Source organism: Alnus glutinosa, chromosome 3, assembly GCF_958979055.1.
Source record: "Alnus glutinosa chromosome 3, dhAlnGlut1.1, whole genome shotgun sequence".
Lineage (NCBI taxonomy): Eukaryota > Viridiplantae > Streptophyta > Magnoliopsida > Fagales > Betulaceae > Alnus > Alnus glutinosa.
Genome location: NC_084888.1, coordinates 31,723,102 through 31,735,872, shown reverse-complemented (window position 1 = coordinate 31,735,872; position 12,771 = coordinate 31,723,102). Strand labels below are relative to the sequence as shown.

The 12,771-nt window shown below is 35.5% G+C and overlaps 1 protein-coding gene across 1 annotated transcript; it reads right to left on the bottom strand.

The window, feature by feature from the left end:
• Nucleotides 1-3,092: 3,092 nt before the first annotated feature.
• On the bottom strand, nt 3,093-8,347 carry LOC133863012 (probable LRR receptor-like serine/threonine-protein kinase At3g47570). Its single transcript, XM_062298982.1, has 3 exons — nt 5,607-8,347; nt 4,974-5,377; nt 3,093-3,284 (listed from the first exon to the last, which is right to left on the bottom strand). Exons 1-2 carry the CDS (start codon nt 8,311-8,313, stop codon nt 4,983-4,985), a joined length of 3,102 nt encoding a protein of 1,033 aa, XP_062154966.1. The 5' UTR covers nt 8,314-8,347; the 3' UTR covers nt 3,093-3,284; nt 4,974-4,982.
• Between the last annotated feature and the right edge of the window lie 4,424 nt (nt 8,348-12,771).

Here is a 12,771-nt window from a genome sequence, read left to right as displayed (position 1 = left end):
TTCTGGCCAAAAAAATTACCAAGAAATTTATCTAGTTTCATTCTGGCCAAAAAATTAGCAACAAAACACCACAAAATCACCAACAAAATCACCAACAAAATCGAAGAAATTTATCTAGTTTCATTCTGGACAAAAAATTACCAACAAAACACCAACAAAATCCAAGAATCACCAAAATCGCCCAGTCGCCGGAAATCACCCTGTCGCCGGAAATTAGATTCAAAAAACCAAAACAACAAAATCAGATTCAAAATTCGGCCGGTCCTCCGATCCCTACATCACCGAAACATCAAGGGATAAGAAAGAGAGATCCACACAAGAGAGAGAGAGAGAGAGAGAGAGAGAGAGAACTCCCTGGATCTCCGGCGATGCCAGCGTATCTGGCGAATTTCTCTGTCACCGACGACGAAAACGAGTTTCTCCGTCTAGTTGAGGCCAGAACACGCGGTGGTCGGGGAGCTGGCCGGTGGTGCTGTGAGAGAGAGAGAGAGAGAGAGAGAGAGAGACTAGATCAGAAATGAGAGAGAGAAACGAGTTTCTCTGTCCATTTATTATTTAATTTTTAATTTTTGTTTTTTCGAAATATTGGCCAGGTGGCGCGCGGGAATTGTCCCGCGTGGAGCACCTGGCCCAGTTTTGGCGACGTGGCTCAAAGCCACGTCGCCATTTGTAATTTTTTACAATTTTTTCAAAAAAAAAATAAATATATATATATATATGCATAGTTTGTATATATATATATATAGCAATATATAGTATATCTATATATCTAAATTAAGATTTAGTTTTGTACAATATAATATACATATAGCATTAAACTAGAATTAGGGGTATATTAGTAAAGTATACAATATTTAACACTTGTAGATATATATGTATAAAATAAAGCAAATAAAGCAAAATTTTATTGTATAAAATAAAGTAGATAATATACATATAGCATTAAACTAGGATTAGGGTCACTTGTAGATATATACATATAAGTATATAAATTAATGTATAAAATAAAGCAAAATTTTATTTCTTGAAAAAAAAAAAATTAAAATTTTTTTTTAGCCACGTGTATTAATTACACGTGGCTAACTGGCCACATGTAATTAGTACACGTGGTAACTGCCATCTAGCCAGGTGTATTTAATACACGTCGCTAACTGGCCACGTGGCTACAGTAACGGCTACTGTAGCCACGTGTCTAGTTGCATGTTTTTTTGTAGTGATTTTATCTTCCACCATGAGACCGAAGTATTACAAACACCCTCTTATACTCCTAACATCCTCGTCAATGCAACGTTATGCGCTATTGATGGTACCACATGACATTATTAAGGGCTCTAATACCATTTGTAACGATCTAAAAAAAATCGTTATCCATGTACATTTGCGCTATTACCCCAAAAGGATTAGTTAATTTGAAACTTTCCTAGAATCACTTTTAAAACCATGTTTCACCTAATAAGTAAACAATGTTGAACTTAGCACCAATAAATGTCTTTATTGTATGTGGGTTACTTTCATCTTCTCAATATGGTTTATGTGTATGTACACTTTTGTTTTTTGATGAATCAAATCTTTATTTTGATCTATTAAAAACATTGCTCTTATCGGATTCCCTAGGAATTGCGAGAGCTGGGTTGAAAAAAAGAAATAAAACTACAAATAATTTACTCCGAGATAACTGGGTTGTTGTACTGCCATTGTACTCCAAGTGCTAACAGCTTATAGATGGCATCTTTACCCTGAAAGGTCAAGTTATGTAGACAACATGGCATCTTTTCCTAGAAAGGTGTATAGTTATGTAAACTACGTGCCTTGATTAAGCTGGTTATTAATTCCCATGCTCGCAGTGCAAATTTACTTTTCCAAACATTTGATGAATATGGAATTTTATAGGAACTGCAAAAACATGGAAGTCCTAATATAGTCATGGCCTTAGTTGGTAACAAAGTTGATCTTTAAGGGAAGCGGGAAGTACCAGTTCAGGTGAGTGCAGTATTTCTCAATTTGACGCATCATATATGCCCACAAACTAACATTCATTTTTCTATTATATAATACATCCATTCTTTGTCTTGCAGGATGGCATTGACTATGCGGAGAAGAATGGAATGTTTGTTATCGAGACATATGCAAAGACAGCTGATAATACAAATCAGCTGTTTGAGGTATTTTTGACATAGACATTTTATAAATTTTTGTTTTTGTTACCAGCTGCATGTTAACAAGATACACTACATACAACTTAGAACGGTTGAGATTGACGAGAAATTCTAGAAGTGCTATGTTCTTGTTATTGGTGGTGTGAACAGGATGCTCTCTATACAAAATTTTGTATTTGTTACCTTGTAAGGCCATGGAGCACTTGCTTTATATGACACATTATGTTGATGACATACTATTTTGGGAAACTATCAAGGCTATAACATTAGTGGGGCCTGGGCATAGGCTTGTCTATGGAGTCCATAGTTTTGAAATTCCTTTGCATTTGGAAGACTGAGCATTGTTCCTTCTTTTGGCAGGAAATTGCCAAGCGGCTACCCCGCCCTCCCGCTTCATGATATGAGAGAAGCTTGAAACTGAATCAATTAAGAGCTGCTTTAGTTGTGGGAGCCCTTTCTTTATTTGCTTGAAATATTCAGCTTGTGTATATTGTGATATATATAATTGAAACTTTGTTACTATTTGCCCTGCTTCTCAGTTCATCCTTTCAGTCGAGCTTTAAGACTCGAAAACTCAATACAAAGATTGAACTGGACAAGGCCAAAAGAAGGGATCCCACAACAATGTAGTGGAAAGTTTTAGCTTTAACTGTGTTTAATTTTAAAAGAAAAGCCCACCATATTATAAGCCTTATGTTAGTGCATGTATATACTTCTCCACATTCTTGTAGTGGACCATGCAGGTCCAAATATTGATTAAAACTATGACATTTTTTAAAAGTAAAAGCCTGCAAATAAAAATTCCATCCCCTAAATTAAAGTCCTCAATATCCGCATAACAATTACATTGCATCAAACTAATCAAAATGTCTTAGCAACGACAATACTTGATCAATGAGATAAAACACTTCGTAATTAAACGATTACAATCCAACTCCAAATATCTAAAAGCACATAAAAAGTCTCCAAACATAATAAATAATAATAAAGTTTAAACATCAATATATATATATAAACCAAATTTTAATTCATCAAACACAAATAAGACGTCTCACCAAGTCCCTGTGAGCTTGAAACATAAGAACCTCCATATTCTCAAATTATAAGGGTCTTGAACCATTGTATTATCTGAAAAAGATTAAGAAGATTTAATCTTATTATGAATTTTAACATGATGTATAACAATATATTATACTTGAACAACAAATATATCAGATAATTAACTAAAGTATGCTTAATTTTCAAGTGTGTGCATAACATGGTAATAAGTTAGATTTTTCCATAATACAATAACATTTTAAAAACACTTTTATGGATACAAATAAAAGTCTGTTATGAGTAATAAACTTAATCATCATTCCCAACATCATTAATTTAAATTTATAACCACAAAATAATTAAAACATATATGCATCTCATTACAAAATAAAGCTTGACTTGCGCTATTTGTTTGACAAACACATGAAATTATAATAAGACATATAGTTGCCGAAACTTAAAACATCATTAATATGAGAAGCCATTTAAATCGTACACATATACAAAATTTCATGAATTTCTCTACACTCTTTAACCAAACATACAATAAAACTTTTAAAGAGTAATGACATTATTCACACCTATTTATCACATGCACCGGCTTATGTAGTGTATTATAAGTGGTTTTTTTTTATAAAAAAAAAAAATAAATAAATAAATAAATAAAAAAATAGTGATTAACATGAGAAGTCATTTAAAACACACAACGTAAGTCAATGTGAAAAGAGTGTGAAGGATAACATTACCCAACGTTAATACCTAAGATCAAATCACAAAATCCATAATGTTTACTTAATAAATCTCCAATTTGAGCCCAATGCCCTAAGACAGATTAACTTAATGCATTAAATCACTAACTAAAATTCTCAATTTCATGTTTAAACTCTCAATTTGAAAATACAACAATTAACTCTATGAAATCCTTTAATTTCACCAAAAACCGAAATACTAAATGGCTTGTATTCTCAAATTCATCACATCTAATCAAAATTAAACAATCATGCAAGTAATTTGATTATCTAGTTAAACAAGAAAACCCTTAGTTTTGAAACAATTAAAGCCAAAAACCAAAATCCCCAAGTTTCATGCATAAATGACCTTCAATTTTAATTTTCTAAAGATTTATTGAAAACCATTATAAATGAATGGTCCAACGTGTGATTCTAACAATTATTTACATAACATAATCATCAATTTTGGTAAAAATTAAAGCTGAATTATAAAAGTCCCTAATTTTGGCCAGTTGAAATCCTAATTTATCCAATCTAAATGATCTAAAGAAATTGACACTAAAGATGGATCGATCACGTCAAGAAACATATTTCTATTCAATAAATTGAAGAAAAACACAATTTTTTTTTATTTTTTTTTTTGCAGCCGTTGTCATCTACTTTAGGGTCAAAGTAGACCGAACAACATAATAATGCTATATACAAGACTCTTATCACACTCCTATTTTCTTGAAGGTAATATGATTTTTAAAATCACCATTGAATTTATGATTAATCACTATTAAATTTCGATCTAATAGTGATTTTAAAAACCACATCATTTTTAGAAGGATAAGAATGAGATATGAGTCTTATATATAGCATTACTCTTGAACAAGAAGTTGGAGTTTGGGCCTTGTCTAAAATTGGCTGATTTATAATGTTTCAACCTAATGAGAGCAAAATTATCTCATTCTCTAGTGTCAAAATTGAAATAAGAAATAGATGGCAAAATTCAATGAGCTTATAATCATCATCAAAATTGAAATAAACAATCTACCAATATTACCTGTTAAATTTAGGGTCCACTTGTAGTTTTAAGTCTCTTTTTGACCAAATGAAGCTCAGTTACAACATCTTTTATGCTCATCCGTTGTCCTGGATGTTCAACCGAACAAGCAACTCCAAGCCCAAACATCAAAATCAAACACTCCTGGATTTCGCTTCTTCTAGTGTTGCCGTTGTTATTATGAGTTCTATTCATAGCTATCTCTTCTTCTCTTCCCTGAAAAAGAATTGGATCCGCAATCTCGACAACTCGTTCAGGCAAAGCTTGTTGGACAAAGGAATGTAAATTTAGAGTACCCTGGAACATGTCATCTGTAGGTCTTTTTCCAGTAAACATTTCTAATAGGAGGATCCCATAGCTATATATATCTCCATAGGAGGACACCTCATTTCCCATACCATACTCTACAAATTCAACATGTATATAAATAATTATATAATTAACATGTATATGCTAACAAAGGAATTATGCTATGATACTCTCTATGTGTTGAAACCAAAAAATAAAATTGTGCAATACTAAATTGTTATGAAGAAAATGAATAATAAAACTTTCTTATCCTCTTTAAACTTATAAATGATATTAAAAGAAAAATTATTATAATTGACGAATGATAAAGAGTGTCTTGATCACCTGGAGGAGTATAACCAATAGTTCCTCTTATGCCAATGGAGCTCGACTGATTGGTTGAAGAGTTATGATTAGCTTCAGGAGAGAATCTTGATAACCCAAAGTCACCAATATGTCCAATCATTTCATCATTGAGAAGAACATTGCTTGGCTTGAGGTCACAATGGAGGATTGGAGTTTGGCAATGATAATGGAGATATTCCAATGCGCTCGCAACATCAATGGTGATATTCAATCTTTGATAAAGATTTAGCTTCCTCTGCTCCTGGTGCGTCTCATCATTTGTAGCAGTCGGATGCAACCAATCTGTAAGGCTACCATTGACCATGAATTCATAAACTAGAGCCTTGAAATCATTACCCTGATAATCAACACCTGAACAAACTGTGAGTATCTTTACAAGATTCCGATGCCTGATGTTTCTCAGGGCCTCACACTCAGCTATAAAGCTCTTGGAAGCTCCACGGCACAGAAGATTGAGCACCTTGACAGCAATTATCATTCGACCCTTGTCAGTGATTCCTTTATACACGGTTCCAAAACTACCCACACCAAGCAAATTTGTGGGGGAGAACCCATCGGTGGCTTTTAGGAGACTTTGGTACGACAAATTTAAAAGTAAATTTCCTGAAGAACTTGAAGTGGGTTCTTTTCTTTTCCTTCTTAACCAACAAACAAATAGAAAAGATAGCACAAAAATTACTCCAAGAAGCCCACAAACTATGGAGATAATTAATTTCATGGTCAATGTCAATTTTGTCTTGTTGGACTTTCCAAAGTTGCATTTAGGCAAGTTTATCTCTGATATACCCCCGCAAAGCTCACTGTTTCCTCCAATTGAAATTGCGCTTGAGTTCTTGAAAATGCCATCCATTGGCACCATACCCTTAAAATTGTTGTAAGATAGATTCAAAAGTTGCAATGAGTTGAAACCCACAAAAAAATATGGAATTTTTCCTGACAAATTGTTTCGAGAAAGATCTAATTCTCGTAGTCCTCTCAAAGAACCAAAACTTGATGGAATGGTCCCTTCAAAGAAGTTTCCTTGCATGTGTAAAGACTCCAGCCTAACACAACTTCCAAGACTCCCTGGAATTTTACCGGTTAACATGTTTTCTGAAATATCAAATTCACCTAGATTTTTCAGATTTCCAACTTCCATGGGAAGGGAACCGGTGAAACGATTACCGGACAAATAGAGACCGATTGACAAGGATGAGAGACCAAAGACCTGGGGAGGTATTGTACCACTGAGATTGTTTTTAAAAAGACTTAAGAAGAGCAAAGATTGGCAGTTTCCTAGACTTGAAGGTATGCTTCCATGAATATTATTATGCCTTAAAGATAGTTTGAGTAACATACTCAGATTTCCAAGAGAGTGCGGGATGTTGCCAGAGAGGTTGTTTATGTGAAGAAGCATTGATTGTAGTCTATGAAGCTTTCCAATATCAGTGGAAATTTTACCCGAAAATCTATTATTCCACATGTGCAGTCTCTCTAAGTTGACGAGATTCACAATCCCACTTGGAATCGTTCCTGCTATATTATTGTCACTTACTTCCAATATTCGAAGAGTAGATGACAAGTCACCGATGCATTCAGGCAAGAGTCCACCAAAATTGTTGACATTTATAGCCAACAGCTCTAAGCTAGTGGCATTGGTCAAAGAGCAGAGAAAACTCAAGTCATCAGCTCCCCCACTTCCTAGGTGGTTGTAGGTAGTGCTCAACCATTGAAGCCTATGCAACTTTTCGAAAGAAGGCATGTTTCCGGTAAATTTGTTCCCTCCAAAATCAAGTCGTTCCAGATTAGAGGCATTGGATATTGAAGGAGGAATGGAGCCTGCAGTAAATTTGTTATTGGCCACGGAGAAGAATTGGAGATTCGGAAGAGTTATCCCCAAGTCCCACGGAAGACTCCCTTGGATTTGATTAAGTCCCACATCAAGAATTGTAATAGAAGAGAGATTGAAGATTGATGGAGGGATGGTGCCAGAAAACTGATTCGAAGAAAAAGAAACAGCTGTAAGGTTCATAAGTTGGCCTAGAACACTAGGAATACTCCCTCCTATATTATTTAGGGGTAAATAAAGTTCTTCAAGTGATGATAAGTTGCCAAGAGATGGAGGGATACTTCCTGTTAGTAGGTTGTGGTCGACAGCAAACGTTTTGAGCTTTGACAAGGAGCCAACCTCAATAGGAATTTCCCCAGCCAGCTGATTAAAATCAAGTCTGATAATTTTGAGGTTAGAGCACCCCGATACATTTGTAGGAATTCTGCCACCTACTGAATTATCGGCCAAATATAGCATCACTAATCTATGCAAACGGCCGATTTCTGGAGGGATTTGATGACTTAAGCTATTGTTTGGGAGATATAGAAGCCTTAAAAAGCTCAAATTTCCAATGAAAGGTGATATAGATCCCACGAGTTTCTGAGATGGTAGGCGCAACTCCGTGACCCTCAGGTGGCGTCGACCACATGTAACACCATGCCACAGGCAGAAGTGGGTGGTGTCATTCCATGAGCTCAAAACCATGAAAGGGTCATGGACTATTTTGGCCTTGAATTCAAGCAAGGCTAGCCGGTCTGTCTCATTCCCGCCAATGCTATAGCCATAGGTGGTGGAACCAAAGCAAATGACCGAAACAATTGTTAGGATGCAAAGAGCTGAGAAAGAGAGTGCGGGACTTAAGGGAGGAAGCCCCATGCTTGGTTTGCTTTCGTTGCTACGTACTTCTTGATGTCTCTCAAGAAACAGAAAGAACAAAGAAAATGGTATGAGAAAGAGGGATTTAAGCGGATTTACAGGGGAACGAATCTGACCATAATGTGTACGAAAACGGATCTTCTCCTTTTCAAATTTGTCATTCAAATTTTTTTTAACAATTTTACCTTTTATTTTATAACTAACCGGCTCCTCCTATGGAGAGGATCCGGTTGCAACGCGTGAAGGGGCAATGGAAGTCCACAGCTGGCGAGAGGCAGGTCGGGTTTTTAACAAAATGATGACCCAACAAATTTTAAATGCAGGACAGAGAGGGCTTGGTGATCGATTGGAAGTCCCAACCAGTACCGATGGACTTTTTAACTGCCAAGTCCAAGTCAATGAGACCACCCCTGTTCTTATGACCCTACAGTAGGTGAGCTGGCAACACTACAGCTGGTAAAATGAGTGCAACGCATCTCAAATTTATTTTTTTAAATTTAGATTTTATATAATGTGTTTAATTTATTATTTTAAAAAATTTGTCATTACTTCATGAAAATATGGAATAATAACGTATCATTTGAAAACTAATTTTGAAGATAAAAATTTGAAAATGAGAGCATTTTCCTTTCCACATATAACTGCTAAGAATTTAAAGGACTATGTTACATTTCCACCAAGTTACTAACCAATTTAAGAGCACTAGTAGCAGTTACTCTATATTGATTCCATTTCCTATATTTAGGAAAAATTTCATGAAAAACACCAAAAAACCTCTCACATCAAATACCCTATAGTTAGATGAGGGGGTTGGGAATGAATAGTAATTCTCTATGTATACACGTCTATTATTCCTTCCCTATGTATTATTTTAATATAAAAGAAGTATAATTAATTGATATAGGAAAGAGAGAAAAATAATAAAATAAGAGTAAAAAAATAATATTTAATTGATATAGGGAAATGTAAGGAAATCTATTGTGGGGTATTTTTTTATAGGGAAGCAAAAAGTAGTTTTGTTCCCTAAATTTAGATAAAATGGTTGGAAATCTGCTGCTAGTGCTCTAAGGCTTCCCCTCCTCTTATCCTCCTATCTGACCTTCCATGCTTCCTCATGTGCCAGCTGCTCTTCCTAATCTGTCCCTCAAAATCTTCACTCCCATGTACCTGAATTTCACCAAAAAATAAACATGTTGAGAAAATAGAAAAAAAATAAATAAATAAAGGGTAATTACCTTTTCCCCCCATGAACTACCGGCATGTGTCATTTTGCCCCCACGAACTACCACTTCGACCAAAAAAGAGAATCAAACTACTATCTTTACATACTTTGCCCCTTTCCGTCAGTCTAATTCATGCAAAGACTTAAATGCCCTAACTCAATTTCAAAAATTACCTAAATATTCTCATCTTAAAAAAAAAAAAAAAAAAAAAAAACTGAAGGAAAGGGGGGTGGCGGCAACCACCCCCTAATGTGCCCGGGTGGCCTGCGAGCCACCCCCAGAGGTGGATTCAGTCACCTCTGGGGTGGCTCGCGGCCCACCCCAGCCTAATGAGTGGCCGCACAGCTTCCCCAAAACCTGGGTTGGCCGCACGGCCACCCTAGGTCTTTTCTAGGATGGCCGCTCAGCCACCCCAAAAGCCCCACAAATTAGGCCCAAAGTTAGATCGGGTTAGGCCAACATTTGGGTATATAGAAAGCTTTTCATTATGCTCACTCATTCTGATCCAATCTCCTTTTCATGGTTATAGATAATTTTCTGTTATTAATAGTATTCACGCCCAGCTGACTAAAGATATTTTAGCTAGCTGAGACGTAAATTTGGATGAAAAACTACTCATCAAATATATATATAATTTTGTCATTCTCTTTTCTTTTCTTTTTTTCCTTATTTCTTACAAAGATAATAAAATAATTGATAAAAAAAGATTTAAATGGAATATTAGCAATGGATAACTAAAATAAAAAGTGAGATGTAGGTGCTTTGAAAAAATGTGTAGTTAAAATAGAAAAATATAATTTTTTACCTAAATGAAAATGAATTTTGATGAGTCAGATGTGAATGCTCTAACAGCACTAGCAGGAGCTTTTCTAAATCTCATTTCATTTTCTAAATGTAACGAAAACTCTTAAAATATTCAATAAATCAAATTCTTTTGTTGTTCCCTAAACTAAAGAAACACCGGGCCAAGGAAGCCAAAAGTTGTACCATAAGTCTAGGGAAGCAAAAGTGGTTCCCTTAGTGTTATTTTAATATAAAAAACTTTATTTTTCCTCTTTCATTCCTTTAGCATTTATTTGAAACAATATTTAAATAATTTATCTTTCCTCTCTCTTTCTCTTAGAATTTAATTTAAAAAATATTTAAATGGTATAGGAAAATGATAAGAGAAGCTATTGTGTAGTGAATTTAAATAGAGAAGCAAAAAATGAATTAATTCCCTAAATCAAAAAAAAATAAAATAAAATTTAAGGGAAGCTGATGCTAATATTTTTAAGAGAGGGGTTGTGACGCCCACTTGTTTTGAAGAATTTAAAATGCAGCTCATCTAAATTGAACAAATAGACCCACAACCCCATTATAAGTTACTCGACAGTCCAATGAGTAATGTTAGAAGTCTTTTTTGTATCTCTCAAAAAATGAAGTAACTTTTAAAATTATCATTGAATTTGTGATTGATCACTATTAAATTTGATCAAATAATAATTTTAAAAGCCACCTTATTTTTAACGGATACAAAAGTAACAACAAAAGGTATCAATTCATTGTCGCAAGGCGCATATGTTTTTGGGCAAGATGTACAAATATGAAGAGAATCACATGGACAGTTCGGCCCATCAACTACCGAATCTGTACAAGGAACCCAGTCCGACTTCGTTGAAAAGTCTCAGAGAGAGAGAGAGACGGAGCGGAGCAACTGAGAAAGCAAGCAAAAGCTATATACAAGATTTCAGGGGTTTCCTGGCGAAGAAGCAAAGCAGTGAAAAATCGAAACCAAATAGCAATGGATGTGATAAAAACGCAGCAAATAGCTTCGAGACCGATAGAGAAGGTGATAGTGCACCCTCTGGTCCTGCTCAGCATCGTCGACAACTACAACAGGGTCGCCAGGGACACTAACAAACGCGTCGTTGGTGTTCGATCTGCTCGGTTCCACCTTCAAAGGAACCGTCGACGTCACCAACAGCTATGCAGGCACGTCCCTCTATTATCTGCTTCTTATTCGATTTCTGGTTTCATTCGGATCTGAGATTTCTCTTATATTTTTTACCGCTTTGGCATTGCTTCTTATACCGTAATCTCTGTGTGACAAAGTTTGTTAGTACTTGTTGAATTTACTGAAAAAAAAGAATGAATATTTACTACTGCGTAGGTCGCTAATAGGTGTTGCTAATTTAAAGTTTGAATCTATAATTTTCACAGTTCCCTTTGAAGAAGATGGAAAGGACCCACGCATCTGGTTTCTTGACCACAACTACCACGAATCAATGTTCTCCATGTTCAAGAGAATAAATGCTATTACTTGAACTGGGTCTAGCATGAAATTGTGGTCCCTTTGTTTCGGATTTCTTGCAGTAGAATTGAGAATTTAATATAATTTACGTTGACAAATGTTTTTTTTTTAACAGCCAAGGAGCATGTTGTGGGGTGGTACAGCACTGGTCCAAAGCTGCGGGAAAATGACTTGGATATTCATGGATTTTTTAATGAGTGAGATTTCTAAATTGTGATTCTCAGTTTAATATGAGATTTTTGTGGCGTTTCCCAATATTCTCATTATCAACGGACAAAAATAGTCTCATCCACAAGTACAAAAGAAGATTCTCAATGCCCGACTAGCTGAACAAATCAGTCAATGGGAATCGAGGGTATCTGTTGGAGAAATTATTATCTCCTATGCAAATGGGCTTATGCCCGAACCAAGGCCCAGTTGATCTTGCTGGCCCAACTTGACCCGCTCAATCATTAGGGCTTAACAGAGTCTTAGAACACCTTGAATGCTATATTTGGAACACATGGGATAAATACATTATCCCATGAGGAGTAAGTGTCCCACTCTCCCACTCAACCTCTTATCTCATCTCACTAAAGGTCTCACTCAACCATGACATGAAGGTGGAACAATGTAGTTGATAATATGTGCCTATAAAGCCAGGTGACAAAATACACTCTAATTATATACAGAAAAGATATTTAAACTCTCGACTCTCAATGCTCTAAAAAATGATCCACTGACTTAGGCATCGGAATGGGGACGTCGGGAGACCCCCCCGTCTGACGCATTATTTGTTCTTCCTTGCAGATTACGAAAAACACGGCGAATAAAATATCTATACGTCACCAGACTGAAAAATGTTCTAACAGTAACCCAAACGGACCCAGTGTTAAAATATATGATAGAAGGATCTAACATTTGGAATAACTTTTTACATTGCTCACGAGAAAATGAGAATGG

Bases quoted from the DNA above. Each gene is read 5' to 3' on its own strand.
- LOC133863012 (XM_062298982.1), bottom strand. From the start codon at position 8,313: ATGGGGCTTCCTCCCTTAAGTCCCGCACTCTCTTTCTCAGCTCTTTGC. The intron at 5,378-5,606 runs GTGATCAAGACA...TTGAATTTGTAG, and splicing joins TATTGGTTATACTCCTCCAG to AGTATGGTATGGGAAATGAG.